At 42.0% G+C, this 22,671-nt stretch overlaps 1 protein-coding gene across 2 annotated transcripts in view; it reads left to right on the plus strand.

Moving 5' to 3' along the window:
- Ntn4 (netrin 4) overlaps window positions 1-22,671 on the plus strand; it is a 105,404-nt gene that overhangs the window by 50,480 nt on the left and 32,253 nt on the right. For both annotated transcript variants that reach the window (XM_055627979.1, XM_055627980.1), the window contains exons 4-5: window positions 14,106-14,232; window positions 17,117-17,305. In XM_055627979.1, the coding sequence (XP_055483954.1) occupies window positions 14,106-14,232; window positions 17,117-17,305 (316 nt within the window). The remainder of the gene's footprint in view (window positions 1-14,105; window positions 14,233-17,116; window positions 17,306-22,671) is intronic.

The raw sequence follows: 22,671 nt of genomic DNA on the forward strand, positions 1-22,671 counted from the left end.
GAAAGAAAGAAAGAAAGAAAGAAAGAAAGAAAGAAAGAAAGAAAGAAGAAAAAGAAGTATATTTGACTTTATCAAATTCAAGAACTACTGTGCAAAAGACACTATCAAGAAAGTAGGAAAGATGGTCTGTACAGACTGGCAGAAAAATCCTTTCAAGTCATCTCACTATATGGCTCTAGTGTCCATACTGCAGTGTAAAGAATTTTCCCAGCTCAACAACATCAAACCAATCTAATTTTAAGAGGGACCAAAGGTATGAACAGACATTCCTCTAAAGAGCTCACACAGAGGGTCGCCATGCCCAGGAGAGATTCTCAGTGTCTTTAGTCAGCTAGATGAATGCAAGTCAAGACGTCCATGAGACACCACTTCACAGCCACTACACAGCTGTCACCGAAGAACAAACAGCAGCAAGTGCCAGTGAGGACATGGAGACGGCAGTGCCGGGGAAGGCAAAACGGCGCCGCTGCTATGGAGAACAGTTTGGTATTTCCTCAGAGAGTTGAGGGCAGACCGATTGTATACTCCAGAAAGTTTACTCTTCCTAGGAACTCAAATAAACTGACAATGTTTTTATATAAAATCTTGAATATGGCTGTTCAAAGCAGCATTAGTCATAGTGTCAAAAGAGTTGATATAACCCACTGTCCATTTGTTGATGAACACATAAACAAAATACAGCATATCCAGGTACTGGAATATTAACCAGCCATAATAAGGAATGACGTTCTCATACATGCTTCAACATGGCTAGCTCCTGCAAACATCAGTAAGCAGATGAAGCTGAGCCCATAAGCCCATGTCATATTTTTTTATTTTTATATGAAATGTAAAAAATAAGAAAATCCATAAAGGCAAAATAAGTTGGCAGCTGCCAAGTGCTAAGACTTAGGAAAATGGGCAAGTGCCCACTTTACCATCTTCTCTTTAGAGTGGTGGAAAGCTCTCTGCTCCTCTTAGTGCTAGCACATCTCCAGTATGCTGAGAACTACTGTGCTAGCCCCTAAAAAGGTGAAAATGACAAATTCCTTGGGAATGTTACCTCAAAAAGAGAACAGAGCTGTTACTCAAGCCACCCCCAAACAAACCCAAAAGGCAAGTGTGGATTGTTCATGGAGGAATTTTGCAGATGGGGTGTGTTTCTCACTGGCTGTTTTAAAAAGCAGCGTCTTTGAAGAAAACTTACTTTTGATGATACCTGTGGCTGCTGTTTCTGATCACATTTGAGCAATCACAGATGTCTAAATGACTCTGTCAGAGCTGTCAAGCAAATGCAACTTTTAAGTCAGGGAATTGCTTCTACCTTAATCTTTCAGCTAAGCATGCTTTTAAAAATGCAGATTTCATTTTACAGAACTCACATAGAAACGGGCAATTTTCTGGTAGGAAAAGAAGCCTCCAAATAAAGTAACTCAACAACAGAAAACATGCCCTAGCAACTAGCTTCTTGTGCTCCAATCTGAGGCTCATTTATCTTAAACAAGTCAACTTTTGTAACACCCTCTGCACTGTATAGAATACTGAGTGACAGTCAGACAGAGCTGTCAAGAAAGAAGGACAACAGTGGGAAATGTGAACTAGAATGAAGGAAGGGGGAGGGGCTGTCAGAGAATGCAAAGTGGTCTGTAGCAAAGAATTTCCCTCTAAAAGAAGCAAAAGCTATGTGAGCGCATTGAACAAGTGTCATTGAGGTGAAAAGTACTTAATAAACCACCGTGTTCTCACAGAATTTACCTGGCCCCCAACTCATTATAAAAGCTCATCTGAATCTTAAAAGACACCGAGCAAGAACCTACAAAACCTTCCTTCGGCCTCACATCAAGCCGCGCTTCACACAGACATCGTTTACAAAATGAGGTCCATGCATTTTTGCTTTCGCACTCTCTCTGAGTTCTTGCAGAACACAGGAAGACTCAGCCACGTATGGGACGGTGCATGTTGTTAATTCCACTGTAGCTATTCCCTCCTGAGATTGGGAACATTAAGTGGGTATTAAGAAACTGAAGTTGACATCTTCCCTTTTCTTTCCTCAAAGAGATTACATCATAAGCAGCTATTTTAAGTATTTGTGGGAAGGATTTTTTTTTTAAATGCCCTCGATTACATCATTGTTCTGAGATGGAACTTCTGGGATTTGGGCCTCTTGGGGAATCTGTCTGTGCTCTGTCACAGATTTGCTGTGAAAAGCATAGAGAGGTAAGTATGATGTCAAATGGAAACAACACCTGACAGACCTGTGGAGGTATACTCAGGGAGCTGAGCTGCCACCAGTAGCTGCCCCCAGAACTAAGTGAGCTTGGTGGCCAGGCAATGGTTTGGATTGAAAAACATATATAATTAGCTGAGGGGCTTTCTCACAGCACAAGAGGAAATTTTAGTAAAAAATGTAGCAATAGCTATTCACTTTTAAAGAAATCATCTTTTGCTCTAAGTTTGCAGTTGAAGAGACTGAGGTTATTCGGGAGGGTGTAGAGCAGAGGTTCTCAGCCTGTGGCCCACAATCCCTTTGGCAAACCTCTGTCTCCAACGATATTTACATCATGATTCATAACAGTAGCAAAATTACAGTTATTAAATAGTGGTGAAAATAATTTTATAGCTGAGGGTTACAACATGAGGAACTGTATTAAACGGTCACAGCATTAGGAAGGTTGAGACCCATTGGTCTAGAGCAAACCTCATATCCTACAGCAATGAAGCTTCAGATACACTGAAGAGGTGTCGCTACAGGGAGAGCATCTTCCTATCGCCACTGCCTGCATGCACATCTAAAGCCGGACAATGTGTACACGCTTGCCCAATTCACTTGTATGGCTTAGTCAAATAACTTATCTATAGACAAAATAACTTTTAATAAACAAACAAACAAACAAACAAACAAAAACAAATAATAAACAGTCCTCTGCAATGAGATAAGTATTGGGGCGTACCAATAAATCAGAAGTGACATGGTCTTATCTGAAGACCCTCTTCACAAGCTTCCTGGGCATTGCAGTTTTTAGTTCAATGGCATTATTTGTATTTTTTTCGGTAAGAAGAAAATCAAGAGCTTGGTGATACTAAAATGAGGAAGCTAACAGAATTATGTCTGTAAAATATAAGACACTCAGAACTTGTTTTATCTTTATAGAACATGTTGAAATTCTGTCTTTAGAAGTAAGTTCTTAAGGTTCCCCCCCCCCTGTTTTTTTTTTTTTTACCTAGAACTTTGTTCCCCCTACCTCAGCCTCCCAGAATGCTGAGGTTCCATTGTAGACAACTTACTTAGCCTTTTTTTAAATTAAATTTTTATTTTTTATATTAATTACAATTTTTTTACTTTGTATTCCAGCTGTAGCCCCCTCACTCATTCTCTCCCAATCCCACCCTCCCTCCCTCATCTCCTCCTTGCCCCTCTCTAAGTCCTCTGATAGGGGAGGTCCTCCTCCCCTTCCATCTGACCCTAGCTTATCAGGTCTCATCAGGACTGGCTGCAATGTCCTCCTCTGTGGCTAGGCTGCTCATCCCAGGGGGCGAGGGGGAGAGGTCAAAGAGCCAGCCACTGAGTTCATGGCAGAGACAGTCCCTGTTCCCCTTACTAGGTCACCCACTTGTTTACTGAGCTGCCATGGGCTACGTCCAAGCAGAGGTTCTAGGTTATATCTATTCATGGTCCTTGGTTGGAGAATCAGTCTCAGTAAAGACCCCTGTGCCCAAATATATTTGGTCCTTGTGGAGCTCCTGTCCTCTCCAGGTCTTACTAACTCCCCCTTCTTTCATATGATTCCCTGCACTCTGCCCGAGGTTTGGTTAGGAGTCTCAGCCTCTGCCTTACTCAGCCTTTTTACTATTTTTATTCAATGTGTGTGGGGCTGTTCTTGTATTGTTTTATTCATTTGGCCCTCCTGCCTCAGCCTCCTTGAGACTACAGGTACAAGCAACCAGGTCTGGCTTCAAGTACCCTTGGGGAAAAAAGAAAGGATGGAAAGAAAGAAAAAAGGGAGAAGGGGATGAAAAAAGAGGAGGGGGAGAGCGAGAGAGAGGAGAGATAGAACAGAGAGAGGGAGAGAGCCAGAGACAGACAGACAAGAGACAGTCTGAGACGAGAACATACTCCATTGGTCTAGCATTAGTCTGGCAATGGCCAAACCCTATCTTCAAATCCGAGAACCACGAAATAACAACAACAACAACAAAAAACAAAAATTCTTCACAGATATAAAATGGAAATACATCAGAACTAGTAAAACATCATAACAATTCCAATGAAAATTTAAGAAAATAAAACATATTTAGGCAAATGCAGAATGCTGAAGCAAGTCAGGCATGGTGGCTCGGACCTATAATCTCAGCCCGTGGAAGGCTGAGGCAAGGGGATTGCTTTGAGGTGGGGGAAGGCCTGTGTTACATAGTAAATCAAAATAATCACTTGCATTCTTTCAACAACTTATTTTTCTAATACAACTGATTTGTGCTTCTATGGCTAAGAAACATTTGAGTTACTGCTTTTCTGCAACTTAAAGAGATGTAAGGCAGCTCAATGATAGTAACAGCAGAGTCAGCCTGGCACAGGGCACACCTGTAAGCCCAGCACTCAGAAGCAGGCGGACCTCTGTGAGCTCAGCCTAACTTGGTCTGAAAACTGAACACAGGACAGCCAAAGCTACATGGAGAAACCGTTTCCAAAAAAACAAAATCAGAGTCAACCCAGGAGACCTCTCTAAATAAGATACCTAGCAAATGGGGTTCCCCTCCCCCAGGGAACAGTTTTTCTTCACAACTTTTTTCCAGCAGAAGGAATCTGGCTAATTAGATAGAGAATGAGGCAAAGAAAGATCCTTCAGGGTTCCCCAATGAAGGCTGTCTGGGATCTGCAGTCCATAGCTACAAATAAAAGTATTCCTGATATCTAGCTAGCCTCAGGGGGAGAGACTTGCTTCTTCCTAGAAAGTGATTCATCTCTCTGCAAAACAGAAGCTCATCTTACTTACAGTTACATAAGAGCCTACATTTAAAGTGCTCTGCTCATATACAAAAATCAAAACAAAACAACAACAAAACCAAAATCATAGTATTGAGCCAATACTCTATATTTAAAACAATGAGAAAAACTAAGTCCTCTCTTTTTTAGCTTTTAAAAGAACTGAATGTGTTTGGGCTGGAGAAAGAACTCAGCTGTTGAGAGCAATGGCTGCTCTTCCACAGGACCCAGGTTCCGTTCCCAGCACCCACATGGGAGGCTCATGACCGTCTGTAACTCCAGTCCCTGGGGTTCAACACACTCCTATGGTCTCATAGACATACACGCAGGTAAAACACTCATATGTATATAAATAAATAAGCAAATAAATAAATAAATAAATAAATAAATAAATAAATAAATAAATAAATAAATAGAATTTTGGCTTTTTCTTTGAGACAGGGTTTCTCAGAGACAGGGCTTCTCTGTGTAACCCCTGGCTATCTTGGAACTTATTCTGTACACCAAGCCAGCCTCGACCTCAAAGATCTGCCTGCCTTGAGGGCCAGCAGGGTTGATAGTTTTTTACTTACTGCTTTCTGAAGCTCACTGCTTTTTATTAAGTTGGTTGCAAGAACATGGGTGGGGCCGTTTATTCAAATGAGCAATGTCCAGTGGCTATAGCACACCACTGAAGAATATGATTTTCTTCTCCTTGAAAACTTCAACTGCCTGTGGGTTCCTTTGGGGCAGGTGGGGCCTGATGAGCCACTTCTCCACCCATGCTGGAATGATGGTCCAGTCTTATGCAGGTCTTGTACACATAGCCACTAGTGCTGTGAGTTCACAGGTCCAACAGCCATGTCACATCCAGAACAGAACATGCTACAGTGCTCCTTCATGAACTCCAGCTCTCATGCATTCCTTCCGCCCCCTCTTCCACAATGTTCCCTGAACCTACAAAGATGGTATAAAGGACTCCTTTAGGGCTGACCCACTCAACAGCCCCTTATCCTCAGCATGGTGACTAGTTCTGGGTGTCTAGAGTAACCATTCCTCTGAGTGGAGCTTCTGAAAACATGAAGATGTTTTCAGAAGCCAGGTTTGGTTTGGTTTCTGGTTTTTCAAGATAGGATTTCTTTGTGTAGCTTTGCCTCTCCTAGAACTAGTTCTGTGGAGCAGCCTGTCCTCAAATTCACATAGACTCACTTGCCCTTGTCTCCGAGTGCTGGGATTGAAGGTGCATGGAACCAGTGTTTCACCGGCACAGACAGCAAAGTTTTGTGTGCAACCAATGAGTTTCTTAAGCTCTTCTCCAACCCTACTTGCTGGACACATACTTGTACCAGGTGTGGGAAGCTACAGCCAGTCTTCATGTATTCCCTTACCTTCAAAACTGCCTGGCTTCACCACAAATCCAAGCCAACTCTGTCCTGAAGCACTCTGTTTATTTTTTTTAAAATGTGTGTGTGCGCACATGTGTGTGTAGAGGTGTGCACATACCCATACCTACGCACAAGCACACGCATGCCGCAGTACAGATGTGGTGGTCAGAGAACAGCTTCAGAAGTTGCTCCCCTCATCCCACCACGTGGGTTTCAGAGGTCAGATGCAGGTCACAGCCTTGGTGGGCAGCGTCCTCACCCACTGAGCCGTCATCGGCTCCCACAAAGAGAAGAGCAAACTGGCTTGGGACACACCAACATCCCTTAGGGGTCACTCTGGACTGGCTTGGGCGTACTCAGAATCTACACTCTAGGTCTTACGAACAAAATTGCCCTGTGGTTAGGCTGAGAACACTGGAATCAGACTACTAGAATTCAAGCCGTTCTACCACTTTTTGAGGTTTTGACATTTGGGGAAAGTATTCAAGCCCTCTGGGCCTTGGTCTAATCAATTCTGAAACTGGGGCCATTATTCCTGCCTTCTAATAAGGTTTTTGTGAACTAAGTTAATTAATATTTCTACGGCGCCTAGAATAACACACGGTACGTTGTCAGCGCTGTGCACTGTGATCACTGCTGTTGTCACTATTATCTGCCACCATTCTGTGGCAGATCCACGTTGCAGTAGGTCTCAGAGACACTCGGCTATGAGCTGATACAGCCTTCACAGAAAGCACCCTGGTCATGTCAATATCTGTAAAATATCACCAAGATCTCTGTAGGGAGCTAGCGCCCACTTCACAATAGCTAACTCTCAGCAGTTTTAAATAAGTGGCTGATGTCCTCAGTGTCCTGCTAAACATGTATCAACTGAAGGAAAAAATAACACATATTTACTGTTTATACTTTAGTTACTGGAAATTCAAAAAAAGCTGAAGGCACTGTTGCCTGCAAGAGTTTATAACCTAGTGAAAAAAAGATAAGCATTTGGTTCTCACAGAGTGTAAAAAAGCTTAGCATTTCCTTAGAAATTTGCATTAGCTCCATTCAAGCCTTTTCCCAAATGTCAGTCAATGACCGGTCTTGGCAAATTAGTGAAATAGGCAAAGTCTGTCTTTGGCTCCTTTCCTCTCTGCCTAAGATATTTCTTTTAGTTCCTCTGAGAAGTCCACTCTTCCTCCCAGCAACTTTGTCTCCAGTCGTGGGATTGAGAGCAGATATTTATAATCTCTGTTGATGAGGTTTTCAATAATTATTTAAGGTGTGTTTTTGTCAAAAGCTATGGAACCTGATGCATCACTTGGGCCAGGAGCACGAATCTCTACGAGAAGCCTGTCAGGGTTTAGACTAGGTGAAAATACAACCCAGTTTTCATGCTATGCTTATAATCTCTTTTCCCTCTTTACCTATCCACCCAGCTCGTGCTTTCTGATACAAGATGTTTTCTCCAGTGTCCCAGTACAGATCAAAGAATAAACTACACAGCTGTTTGCTTCCCTTGCCTTCTTCCTGTCTGTATTATTAGGCAAGGACTGGAACTCCATTCAACCTGTTTTGTCCTTTCTGACATTCTTTCAAGCTCCTTTTCCACCAAACTCATTACAAGGTTCTATCATTGCCACAGAACTCTTATTTCTGTTAAATTAAAACATGCAGGCCTCTAATGGGAAAGGGTGTGCTTTGTTTTTCCTTGAAGTGCTCTCTGTTTGTAGGTTGTGGTGTAGCATTACTGCGCGTGTTTCCCACATAAGAAGAAGGTTCCAACAGGCCAGCCTGCTATTAAAATGTAGCTCTTTTCATGCAGAAGACACTCATTCTTCTAGAAGCTAGTCCTTTTTTCTAAGAGGAATATGCTATCTCCTCAGAAATTAATCAGGTTCTTCTTTTCCTTTTAACCCCATTTGGTGTTAAGAGGCCACACAGCATCTTTCCGCTCTCTGGGTAATTTGTTAGAGCTTAATAGAGGCCCATTACAGTGCTACATTCTTCTCGACTCATAGAATCTTCTTTTAACAAACGTTTTTTAAAGTTTTAATGATGGTTTAAAACAATATTCATTTTCTACTGAAATTCAAAGTTTCATGGTAATGAAGATAAAATTGCGCATATATAAATAATCATGGACAAAAAAATTACTCCATTTTGAAACTCAACAAATTTTTTTTAATATGAAGCTATAAAGCATGTTTCCCGTTAACTTACACTAGTCGTCCCCCCCCCCCCCCACACACACACCTTAGGATCTGAACAAAAGACTCAAACAGTGGCTGTGCCTTCTTCCTCAGAAATGGTTGGGAGCCAGTTTTGTCAGACATCCCCAAGGAACTTAGCACGAATCCCTCAAAATGTTAATCCATAGGGAACATCATCACCAGATAACAAGATGCATGGTTATTGGGGAGAAATAATTAGAGCAATCCTTAGTTTAAGATGGCTTTAGCTGTCCCTAAGCCACGGGGAAGAAGTATATAAAGAAAACAAGGACAGAGAAATAACAAAGAACAGGACTTATTGTAAGTCACAGCTAACATACAAATGAAGCTCCATCTTCAGAAACTATTGCTGTTCATTCATTTCTTTATCTGTGCTACATTAGGCAAGAAATAAGAAATAGGCTCATGGCTCTTCTGTATTTCATGTCAGAAAACTCAGACATTGGTGGGAGGGCAGCAGAGCCCTCTAAGTTAGCAAGAATTGTGGATTGTCAGTAGCTGCCTACAGAATATACCCAGAGTACAAAGAAGCAGGCCTTGACATCACATTACCTTTTCTTAAAGGGCCCTAAAGTTTTTTTTAAGGTTGCCTCTTCCATCGAATATTTAAATATCCCCAAACATCTCGGAGCTAGAAAGATGATGGTTCAGTGGTGCTCTTGCAAAGGACCCAAATTTGGTTCCTAGCACCCATTTGGAGGTTTACAACTGCCTGTAACTCCAGCTTCCAGGGATCTGATGCCCTCTACTGGAGGCTGCAGGTACCAGCACTCACAGGTGACATACCCATACATAGACACAGTATATAGATAATTAAGAATAAAATTAATCTTTTTAAAAAATATACTTTAAAATCTACATAGAAATAAGTGATTGTTCAATCACATGTGTGTGATACTATCTGTGGCCAGATTCCCACCATCTCATGCCATGACTAACATCTTCAATCACATGATAGATGACTACTGAAAGCCAAAATGAACCAATGAAAAGAAAAAAGAAACCTTACTATTCTAGGCCTGTCTTCTTACCAACAATAGATCTGAAAGACAGTCATGCCTCATTTTTGGCCCCATCTAAATCTGTAAACCAGGCTGGCCTTGAACTTACAGAGTCCACCTTCTCTGTCTCCCAAGTACTGGGATTAAAGGCGTGCACCACCACCATTCAGCCATCTATCTGGTTTTAATATACAATTATTGTAACAAAACTGTCCAGCTCAAAATGAACATGCTGGTCCAGTAACTTCTTGAAAGACTTGTTTCAGGTTGTCATAAGTACCGTCCTGTGAGGAAAGCGCAGAAACTGAACAGAAGATGGGTTAATGTTAGTGGTAACTAGACTTGCATGTACATCACTCCCAGCATCAGGAGGCAGAGGCAGGTGGATCTCTCAAGGCCAGCCTGGTCTACAGAGTGAGTTCCAGGACAGCCAGGGCTACAGGGAGAAACCCTGTCTCAAAACAAACAAACAACAACAACAACAACAACAAAAAAAAAAGCTTTTGACAGTGAAAGAGAAAAGTATTCTTAGCATTAACAGGAGTTTCTAACACTACAATATTCGAATATCTCCTGAGTAATTACAAGTTGCAGTTTTGTGGCCAAGATTCCTTCCTCATTTTCCAATTAGACAACCAGACACCATTGTTATGAAATCTTTAGCACATAACTCCATTTTCTTACTCTTTACCTAGTTTGTGTTTATATACCAAATAGGAGTTATGTTTAACTTATTACTAAAGTTTCCTTTTTCTGTTTGTTTCCCAAGGAAGACCTAGTTTTACTTGCACATTTTTCACGAGCATCAAATAGTGGGTGATCTTTCAAGCTTGAACAGCAGTGGTATCGCTGAGGAAGGATTTCTTGTTTCAAACTGCCTGGGTAATGATTTACAGCTATTTTTGATAATTTTCAAAATGACAGCTCCTTGAATTTTTCTATGTGCAGAAAAAATTTGCTGGCCTAGTATCTTCAGACCCTGGGAGGTCCATTTCAGTCCTGGGCAGACAGGAACAAAGGAATGTTCCAGATGGAACAGACCTGCCAGTGTTATCCTGTGACACATGTGAAGGTTAGACAAGGTTACCCCTAAATGTCTGTGACACTCCCCACCTTTGGGCCCTAGAATTTGTGGGACAGAATAACCTATAATTTGGGTGAAATAATATATAGGCTTTGGACATTCCAAGACTAAACTGACTAAGCTCAGCTCTTGGCAATACTTGAGTTCCTGTAAAGAAAATTAACAATACCATTCAATATTGTCTTCCTAAAATCCTTGATAAAAAGTTTGAAAGATACGAACAAGGAATAACAATAATTACTTTTTAAAATTACAAATGTTATCATAAAATACAGGTGGTATCATTAGCTGTTGGGAGACATAAGCTGAGGGCAAGGGTAAAGAAACAATAAAAGAGGAAGGGAAAGAAAACGTAATACTATTAGACAAGAAAGAAGAAAGAAGTTTTCTTTAATGTGAAGAAAAGAAAGTGTAGTTAATAATACACTTCTCAGTTATTTCTTGCCTTTTAAGTCTTTAACGTGTCTGCATTATCTGTAGGATAAATTCTGGATTCTTTGAGCCAATGTTTGGTGAATTCTGTGATCACGCTAGACCAAGCCTATCTCTCTAATGAATACTCTGGTTTATTTATTAACTGTTATTTGACCATGATCTTACTTCCATCCATGATGAAAATCCTGAATAGCCTCAAAGAACACAGATTTACTCACGGGTTTCCTTGGAGCTTGGTTTTTCTTTGTCTCCATGTCCTGGGAAGTAAGCTTGTTTGTTTGTTTGTTTGTTTGTTTGTTTTCTTCTCCTCCTCCTCCTCTTCCTCCTCCTCTTTCTTCTCCTTCCTTCTTCTTCTCCCTTCTTTTCTTCTTCTCCCTTCTTTTCTTCTTCTTCCTCCTTCTCCTTCTTCCTCCTCTTTATCCCTCCTCCTCCTTCTTCTCTTCTTCTTTCTCCTTGTCCACCATAGGAAATTTAGCCCCTCTGTCAAGGCCAGATCAAACCCCATGCCTTTCATAAAGCCCTCCACAACTGTCAAACCTCTGATCAATCTTTTGAATTCCAACATCTTTTTCCCTCTTTTGCATTTATTTGTCGTGCTGTTTTTCTTGCATTTTCCTAAATAAATCTCTTTGCTCCAGTTGTATAATATCCTGTTCTTTTAAAAATATTTTTATTTTTAATTGTGTGTCTATGCATGTATACACACATGCACATACCTGTGCACACACAGAGGGCAGGTGCCTGCAAAGGCCAAAAGCATTGGATTCCCCCTGGAGCTGGAGTTACAGGCAGCTCTGAGGTCTCTGATATGGTTGCTGGGAATTGAACTTGGGTCCTCTTGAAGAGCAGTATATGGTCTGAACCACTATGCCATGTCACCAGCCACTCAAATTCTTTTAAAAAAAAATGTGCATTGGTGTTTTGACTGAGCCATCTCAGTCAACCCCTCATCCTTTCTTCCCCCTCCCCCTGTAGTTATTTATTCACTTTACAGCCTGATTTCAGCCCCCTCCCTCCTCTCCTCTCAGTCCCATTCTCACCCCCTCCCCAGTTTTTCTTCTCTCTCCTTTTTCTCAGAGAAGGGAGGCCCCCAAGGGTTACTAACCCACAATGGCACCTCAAGTTGTAACAGACTAAGTGCATCTTTCCTACTGAGGCCAGACAAGGCATCCAAGCTAGGGGAAAGGGATCCAGAGGCAGGTAACAGAGACAGAGACAGCCCCTGCTCCCATTGTTAGAGGACCCACGTGATGACCTAGCTGCCCATCAGTTACATATGTGTAGGGGCCTAGGCCCAGCCCATGCATGTTCTTTGGTTGGTGGTTCAGTCTCTGTGAGCCCCCATGAGCCCAGGTCAGTTGACTGTGTAGGTCTTCTTGTGGTGTCCTTGATCCCTCCCGGTCTCTCAATGTGTCCTCCCACTCTTCCACAAAACTCCCCGAATGTGGCCTATTGTTTGGCCACATTGTGAGTCTCTGCATCTGTCTTCATCCTCGTCCTTTTCTAAAGAAGAGAAATGCTGTGGCTAGAGAAAAGCTCTGTGGTTAAAAGTGCTTTCGCCTTTTTCAGAGGGCCCTAGTTCAGTTCCCAGCACCCGGGTCAGGAAGCCCACGATAGCCTGTAACTTCAGCTTTAGGAATCCAACTCCATCTTCTGACCCTGAAGGCACCTGAACACGTGTGATATATATTCACATACTCACACAAGTAAAAGTAAATAAATAAAAAGGTGACATTTCATGTCCCAGACTCAGTGTCGCATAGTGATTGTCCCTCCTAGAGCACCGACAAATATCCATTGACTGATTGATATGATTTATTACCTTTATGCTGATATACTTTAAATGCTGTTTTTTAAAAAAACCTTGCAGATTTATATTTACAAACCCCAATCAGAGTTGCTTCACAAAGTTTCACATCTATGGTATCAGTATCCATTTTGGCACTAGACTCCATGGTCTAGGTGATACTTGATGATCCAAAGTATTTTTAACATTATCAGTGAAATAAAGCCAAAACTATTTCCGTAAGAATTTTAGAAAGCATTCTTCTCTGTGAAGCACTTTTTTAGAATTCAGTAGTGGGGTCAAAAGAAAAGCCTGGCAATTAGGACAAAGTTTATTCAAAGTCTGAGCAATGTATTTTGGCCCTTCGATTAACTTTATTTCCAAGATATATATTTAGGAGAAATGAAGAGTTATACAAATACTTAGCTACAGGGATATTCACTGTAGCACTGAATAGTTTAAACTATATATCAATTGTTTAAACCTTTGTAATGATAAAGTAGGTAACTGTTTATCACACAAGAGATTGTGTTATAAAACAAGAATATTAAAGAAAGTACATAGATATTTTTTGATAGGGTGCTGGAGATTGAACCCAAGGGTCTTTAACATGCTAGGTACATACTGTACCACTAAGCTACATATTCCTAACATGAAGAAATGTAAAGAAAAAGTCTTTAATTGTATTTTAAGGTACTAGAAATATGTATATATTCAAATGTTGATATTAATAGTTTTTAAGATTTATTTATTATTTATATAGTATTCTGCCTGCATGTGTGCCTGAATGCTGGAAGACGGCACCAGATCTCATTATAGATGGTTGTGAGCCACCATGTGGTTGCTGGGAATTGAACTCAGGATCTCTGGAAGAGCAGCCAGTGCTCTTAACCTGTGAGCCATCTCTCCAGGCCCTGAATATTTGGTATTAATATTGTTTAAAGATTACAAATTTCTAAATTTTATACAGTAAAGATGCATTATTTTGTGCTAAGATATTTTTTTCATTGAGGATATTAAAATTGACCTAAATACTTTTGACAAGGAAAAGTATTGTTTCTTCTTTGGAATTAATCACAAGATACACTAAAAAAAACCTCGTTCCTCACTCTGGCTAACTTCTTCAAAGGAAGTGAATTGGTATCTTACACTGAGCGGGTGCGAAGAGATTGAAGGGAGACTTTCTTCCTCAGTGCCATTGCACATGCTCACAGGGGGGCTCTCAGCACCGTCGCCCGTGCTCACAGCGCTGTCTTTTGTAGGTCCACGGGAAGTGCATGTGTAAACACAACACGGCAGGCAGCCACTGTCAGCACTGTGCGCCACTGTACAACGACCGGCCCTGGGAGGCAGCGGACGGCAGGACGGGGGCTCCTAACGAGTGCAGAAGTAAGTAACAGCCTCCACTACTCAAAAGCCTTCTTTGTAGAATAAACTTATCTATGAATTCCTTGTTATCTCTTGAAACACAATATAAAGTGGTGGGTGACAGAAACTGTACACAAACAGAGCCCCTATCACTGCCCAGCATGACTCCAGCCATTCGAAACAGTCAGTTTGCAGGGCTGCCAATAGGCTTGAGTGGCCAAGAATGTGCTGTCAGTTTGCTTGGATGCTTTGTGGGACCTAAATGCTCCCCTTGAGAACTTGACATGATACAAACTTGAGCAGACACAGAGCAGCTAAAGATTACTGTGGACAGCTGCTCTCGTAGCTGCGATATTAAATGATAATCATGAAAATGGTGCTTTTAAATTCAGTTCCCAGAACAACCCATTAGAGCAGATGGTATTAATCCTGTTTTAGAAATCAGGAAACTGAGGCTCAGTAAAATTAAATGTCTTGCCAAAGTCAGTAAATGAGGGAATGAAGACTAGATCCCAAGTCTTCGGGATCCTATGAGATATTTTCCCTCGTGATATTATAATACTTTCCTCTGACTCATGGAGCAGACCTGAAATTAAACCTGGAAGTCAAGAATGGGATTGCAGGAGCATAGGAGAAGATGAGGGAGGGAGGGAGGGAGGGTAAGATTGGGAGGGAGGGGGAAAGGGGCTACAGCTGGGATACAAAGTGAATAAACTGTAATTAATATAAAAATAAAAATTTAATAATAAAAAATGAATGGGATTACTTTAACTAGGACTAATTTGGGGTTTGCATTTGGAGATCAGATAAGGGAGGGTAGAACATAGGAAAACAAACCATCTTCCTATTTGCAGTTAGAAACATTCAGAGGCCTGTCCAGTAGCAGGAGGTCATCATCCAAGTGAGCAGATGTTCTGAGGAGCACGCATGCTCACAGAAACGTTGTCAATCCCAAGCCTGTTCATGAGGATCTTAAAGTCTTGTTTCTAGTCATGTTCACATCATGTCAGCGTCTCAAGGAGAGCATCTGGAGCCCACAGAGTGTGCAAGCAAATAGCACGTTCTTGGCTCCTCAGTCCTGTTGGCAGGGCTGCAGACTATCCCATGAGTAAGTTTATGAGAAGTCTCTTCCCATACACAATCTGGAATCATAAATTTGTTTCTAAGAAATATAAAGGAAATCCTCTAATCATACATATCAAATTACCTTATGCCTTTTAAAGATATGAGCCTGGGAAAAATATCATAACACATCACAGAAACAATGAAAAAATAATAGCACTAACATTTTCAAATACAGTTCACTTCCGGGGAAATTGTCTGGATTCTTTTTCTAAATTACTTATCAAGAGAATCTAAAGAATTTCTCCTAAATTCCTGGAGTGCCGTTCTGGTCCTTTCCATGGAAACCCACTTCATATCTAAATACACAGGGACACAGAGACGTGTCACTTGGCTCTAAAGACTGATAAGCTTAGAGATGTCTTTGAAAATTTATTGCATAAGGAACCCTGGGCCACCTCTATTAACTGAGGATTCAATAGCAGGCTTCCTTCTATTCACCAAAATGACAGCAGCCGAAAAGTGCTCCTTCATAGACGATAACTGGGATCTCAGCTACCTGAAAGGCTGAGGCAGAGGAATCCCAAGTTGTCCTCTGAACTCCAAACATGTGGAGTGGCTTGTACACACACACACACACACACACACACACACACACTCAGCACCTGCCCAGCATGGGTGAAGCTCTAGGTTCCATTTTCAGCACCACGAGAGATACTTAGGCTCTGTTCACTGTCCACCAGGCAGTGTCCACCCTCATGGATGAGCAGGAATTATGGTTTTGTCTGCAGTATCCATGCCAAGAGTCTGAGGCTTTCTTCACAAAGGCAGTGACACACTGACCCTCAGAAAGTAGCAGGACCAGGAAGGCAGCTCAAACATTTTTCCAAATGAAAAGCCAACCGCAAGTCTCCAGGACAGCATACTACCTTTACCCAAGCAGACCTGCCTTCACTTTGACCATTGCTCTAGTTTCTTCTCAGGGTCCTGTGATAAAATACTCTACCAAAGCCCCTTAAGGGGTTTGCTCTGGCCTCTAGTCCAAGGGCACAGCCCACCATGGTAGGAAAGGCATATACAGGAACTTGCAGCAGGTTGTCCCATTGTGTCCACAATCAGGAAGTAGGGAGCGGGGGACACATGCCCTACTGTTTTCTCCTACAGCCCAGATCTCCTGCCCAAGGAATGGTTGGGTCCATAGGTATGTTGGGACCTCCCACATCAATTACCATAACCATAACGGAGGTCATTTCAACAGTCAAGCTGAAGCCACTCTCCTAGGTGACCTAGAGCGTCCAGTTAACAATCAGCACTAACCATCACCATGACCTTCATGTACACGCTAACCCTTTAAAATACCGATAGATAATGAATAATAGACATCTAGCTAAGAAGCATAAAATAAAAATGGTACCTTGATCAAGGGAAAGCAAGAGAGTTCTTTTGGTTTGTTTGGGTTTTTTGTTTGTTTGTTTGTTTGTTTGTTTGTTTGCTTCTGTTTTTGTTTTTGTTTTTTGAGACAGGGTTTCTCTGTGTAGCCCTGGCTGTCCTGGAACTCAGACAGGCCTCAAACCCCGAGACTCACCTGCTTCTGCCTCCCACGTGTTGGGATGAAAGGAGTGTGCTGCCACTGCCACCACCACCTAGCTGATAATTCTTAATAGATCCCTATTGTGCTGCTTTAGTTCCTGTACTACATATTCTTCAATAAATAAAGAAATAGAATTTAACGATGACCTTACCATTAACTTTTTTTGTGTCTTGACCTATTTTGACATTTTGGCTCTGAGAGAAGCTGTTGCAGTGTTTTCATGTCTCCTGCCCCATCTCGTTTTATCACCAGCCTGCAAGTGCAATGGGCACGCCGACACCTGTCACTTTGACATCAAGGTGTGGGAGGCATCAGGGAATCGAAGCGGGGGTGTCTGCGTCAACTGCCAGCACAACACTGAGGGTCAGCACTGTCAGCGCTGCAAGCCGGGCTTCTACCGCGACCTCAGGAGACCCTTCTCTGCCCCAGACGCCTGTAAAGGTGAGCACATCTGTGGTTCCCAAGGCGATGTGTGCAAAGGAGACGTATCTTACCATCCTCACTTTGCTGGCCCAGGGGAGAAAGATTATGAAATCCTCAGACAATACCCTCTGAGGTATCAGCTCATTTCGTATCATGTGTGCCAAGAATTTTCAACCTGTTCAGTCAAAACAGTCCAATATTCATGAAGGGAATCTCCCTTCGTGCTCCTGCTAAAGATGTTTCCTTAGTGCCACAAGAGAACTAGTAAGAGTGAGGAAGAAGGGGAATATGAGTAAAGAGTGCATAAGAAACGAACACAGGCTGATAGAATGACATGATCACTTACGCTTTACCTATGCTACCATTTACCCTGAACAACTGAAACAACATACCATTAAGAGTGCACTTCACAGGCTGGAGAGGTGGCTCAGTGGTGAGGAGCACTAGCTGCTCTTCCAGAGGACCCGGGTTCAATTCCCAGCACCCACATGGCAGCTCACAATTGTCTGTAACTCCAGTTCCAGGGGACCTGACACCATAACACAGACACACATGCAGTCATAACACCAATGCACAGAAAATAAAAATAAATAAATTTAAAAAAATATTGCATTTCAGTTGACACTGCTCAAATGTATCCCATTATCATGACTAATTCAGGGCATCACAATTTTATGCTCTCTTAAAACACTGAACTCACAAACTAGGTTCTTCTGCTCTGTTGGGATAGCTCCCAGAAGTTTATTTGAAAAGAGAATAGACTTGTTTGTTTGTTTGTTTGTTTGTTTGTTTGTTTTATTTGAGACAGGGTTTCTCTGTGTAGCATTGGCTGTCCTGGACTCACTTTGTAGACCAGGCTGGCCTCAAACTCATGGATCCACACCCAGACCTTTTTAAAAGTTCTGCTGCCTGTGTGTGGCATTGCCACATGTGAGCATGAAGCAGGTATACAGAGCCAACATATTGTCTAGTGGGATGAAGAGCTTCGAACCACGTTGGGGTCCACATTCCTCTCTGACAGACGTTGTTAGACAAGGGAACCCTCTTGTTTGCCAGCGACAGAGACTCCAGATGCTTAATCGGTAATTGGATGGGAGCAACTCAATGGGAAGAGAGCACTTTGGGGTGCTCTCCCCCCTCTAAAAATAAAATCAATAGATTTGACCATCAGGGAAACGGTAAAATCTCCGCATGCAGTTTAATGGGTTTTTTGTGGCCAGTTTCATCTCTTAAGCACCTTTTCCACTAAACGCCAAATCTGGACTTGGCTCAGAGTACTTCTCTCAGAACACTAATTTACCCTGATCCTTGATTGTATCCAAGCTCTCATTTTAACAGGTTTCAAACACATCTGGAGCAGGTGACCTCACTGCCGCTTGCTGAACCTATGCCAGTCTCTACAGCCCTTTGGTTTTCAATTCCTTCAAGGCAAAATTCTTCCTGGTAGTGTTGTAATGAGAACCAAGATACAATAAAGTCATAAGATAAAGTGTTTAACACTTTATCATCCATGCTATGGAAACACATGTGTTTGCACCTGGGGCTGGAGAAATGGTTCAGCAGTTAAGAGCACCATCTGCTCTTTCGGGGGATCTGGGTTTGGTTCCCGGCAACCACAGTGGGGCTAACAAGCATCCGTGGCTCCATTTCCCGAGAATCTAATGCCCTCTTCTGCCTTCTGTGGGTACTGCACACTTGTAGCACACATGCGTGCAAGCAAAACACCCATACACGTGAAAATAAGTAAACCTTTTTAAAAATACTTGCATCTTCAAAGTCCACAGTACTTTGGGGACTAAAACAAAGAACCCTTATCTATTGTGCTGACTAACAGAATTGCATACAAAACTGCTTCGATTTGGATAATGTTCAATCCAACACGATTTGTACTAGGTATGTTTAAAGAGGGAGGAGTGTGTGGGTGTATAGCACATAGCCTCAGACCACTAATCCACAAACGCCTAAAAATCAAAATTCATTACCCGGAAGATAAAAGAGGAAAGGAAAAAGAACTTGTCTTTGAGTAACCTAGATATCTCTTAGAGGAAAACAGGCAACATTTTCTAGTGTGTGTAGTATTTACTTCAAGTATGAAATTGTTCACTTACTTGTCCATTCGTTCATTCATTGGATGACTATTTGTTGATGGCCTATTATGCGCTGAGAGGTTAGGGTGCGTCCTTGGCTTTGAGGAGCGGGTGTTCTGGCGGAGGGGACAAGCAGTGAGGATCGCTGATAACTATGTGATGTGCGAGAATGCAGCAAGTGCTGGCATCACAAAGGTAGGGGAAAGGAAACATGGCTAACAGGACACAGAGGGCCACAGCAGTTGAGAGTATGCAGAGGAGTGATAAAGTGCCATGTTGAGTAAGGTAAGAAGGGAGGGCGGGTGTCACAATTAGGTAGGTAAGATGAGGCAAGATTTGAAGACAGTGAGAAGGGTGTATGTAGGGATGTCAGAGGAAAACTTTCAGGAATTGGTTCTTGCCTTTTACCTTGTTATGACAGGGTCTCTCGTTTCTGCTCTTGTGCTATAGACCTCAGGCTAGCTGGCCAATAAGCTCCCAACAGATTTTACTGTTCCTGTCTCTACTTCCCATCCCACTATAGGAATGCTGGGATTGCAGATGTGTTACACTGCATCTACACTTTTTAAAAGATTTTTATCTTATGTTTAATTTTTTTCTGTGCGTGTGTCTGTGTGTGGCTATGTGCACATGAATGCACAAGCCCTCAAAGGCCAGGAGAGGGCACCAGATCCCTCAGAGCTGGAGTTATAGGTGATTGTGAGCCACCCAAGATTGGTGCTGAGAACCAAGCTCAAGTCCTCTGCTAGTGCAGCAAGCACTCTTGGTCGCTGTGCCATTTCTCCAGCCTCTATGTCTCCTGTCCCTGCTTTTGTTTTTTTATTTATGGTTCCAGGAATCAAATTCAAATAGTTCGGCTTGCATGGCAAGCACTTTTGCCCTCTAAACCATCTCCCTGGCCCTTACTTACCAATTTTTATTTTGTTTGGCTTTTATAAAATAAAAGGGCAAAAAAAATGCATAACGAATTAAAGCAGGTGAAACTTTTTTTTAGTCAGACCAATAAAAAAACAAAAAGTGAAAAGGGTTCCTGGCAGACTTGGGGCTAAAACAAATAGCTTTAGCTTCTTCTTCTTTTCTTGCTTTTGTTTTATTTTGTCTTTTTGTTACTGTTCTGTGGCAAACTATGATTCATATGCTTGCCAAATATAAAAAGGCTGTCAGCTCTGGATTTTTAAGCCCTAAAATACTCATGGATTCAGAGTTTTTATGAGAAGGGTACAGGAAAAGAAACTATAAAACAAAAAAGGATTCCTTATAGCTGCTCAGTAGACCAACACCATCTAGATATAAAACCTTATTAATTCCACATGAAGACATTCTCAGAACAAAACCACGTCACATTTTTCCGATTGAGTCCTTCAACTTCTTAAAGCTATCCTGAGATTCAACTGTCAGGGCTACTGAAAGGATTGAAGTTTGAAACTACTCTAATAGGTTGCACTGCTGATCACTCCTAGTAAGCCAATATTTGCATGGTTTTTAGTGTACTATGGAGGAGAACTATGAAAACCACTGACACCAGTCTGGCATTTTTAGCATGGCTTTCAGGAGGCAGGTAAGGTATTAGGGAAGATCTGTCTTTCCTTCTCTTCTCTGTACAGTCCCTGCACCGCTGAGTAAATGGCTCCATTTACTTCATGAATATTCCAGGGTACCTTTGGGCATAAACATTCATGTCCACTTCCTTTCAGGATACAAGTCTAGCTCTTCATTTCCACTTTCTGAGGCTGCAGTACATCGAATAACGTAGCCATCCAGTCCTCCAATTGAAGTCCTCTCCAGGTCTGTGTCTAGCTGGTAACTTGTTCAATGCCATTCTCTCACTTCCATACCAGTGTGTCTATATATCAACTGTTTCCTTGTCTGTCCTCTGCGGCTCTTAACTGATGACACACAAGGTGTGTTGTGTTTGTGTTACACAGACCGATGTGAGGTTACAGAGTCACTGTACTTAGAGGCCTCTCTCCATCAGTTCCTACTTGACTTTCATGGAATGTAGTATCAAGAAAGCAGGTTAGCTGGGCGTGGTGGCTCACATCTGTAATCCCAGCACTCACAGGCAGGCAGATCTTTGTGAGTTTGAAGCCAGCCTGGTGTAAAAAGTGAGAACAGGACAGCCAAGGCTACAGAGAAACCCTGTCTCAAACAAAAAAAAAAAAAAAAAAAGAAGAAGAAGAAAATAAAAACAGGTTAATTAAAAAAAATTCCAGACTACTTCCTTCTGTGGCTCCATCAAAAGCATGTACAATTTTACTCAGAGTAACAATTTTATTGTGTTTGTCCTACCGAGTTTAACCAAGGCAGAAGAGCAAACTGCCCTTTCTGTGTGGTCCGGAGACTAATCTCACTGGCATCATCTGGTTGCTACTTAGAAATGCAGAACCACTGATCCTAACCCGAATGAAGTAAAAAATTCACTTTAACAAATCCTCATGTGGCTTTCTGAGAGGTTGAGAGGGCTGCAAAATGCTTTCCAACGAAGGTTAAAAACATTCGAGTACTTTTAGAGCTCAATTGCTTAAATGCATTTGCCAGACTATCTACTCAAAACAATGTCCAAATTAATCAAAGGTTTTATCTCTATTTGTGTGCATTAAACTTAGAATTTTTAAGTAAATTTTAAGACGTTTACGGGAGAGAGAAACGGAAATCCAGATACAAGTGTTTGATCCTCATTAGAACTCTAATTCAATAAAATGTTAGCAGAAATGACAAGAAGAGATACTTTCCTATGGCTTTCAACTTAGAAAGTAAGTTCACTAAAGTTTTCTTAACTTCGGGGCTCTGCAAGGCCTGAATTGCTGCTGCTCACTATAAACCCTTTGTATAGTGGCTGTATACAAGACTTCACTTGAAAACACTTATTGCCCCCTCTGCCGGGCACTGTGGCAAGCACCAGGTCTGTAAGGTGCCAGGGTCTTCCTGAAAAGGCATCACATACCTGACAGGAAGTACAGTAAGAGGTCAAGTCAATACACTGAGGTGATGGTGACATGTTCAAGCCCCGGCCGACACACACTGCTGCACAGGAGTCTCTGTTCACTCCCCAAAGGGCGGAATGTGAACAAGCTCCCTGACCTTTTTTCAAAAGTGCTTTGATATACCGGAGAGACACGCTGTGTGCCTGGGGAGACTGTGGGGCTAGAACGAGGACAGTCTGAGAAAGACTCCCGGAAATCCCCTGCAGCATTTCTTCATGGTCTTTTCCCCCTCCCCGGAAACTAGTGTCCTGCTTTCCAGTTCCATGAGTGCCTTGGATAAGTTATCTAAGAAATGAACTGACTTAATGACATC

The sequence above is a fragment of the Psammomys obesus genome, unplaced genomic scaffold (assembly GCF_907164565.1).
Source record: "Psammomys obesus unplaced genomic scaffold, mPsaObe1.curated_primary_1811, whole genome shotgun sequence".
NCBI lineage: Eukaryota > Metazoa > Chordata > Mammalia > Rodentia > Muridae > Psammomys > Psammomys obesus.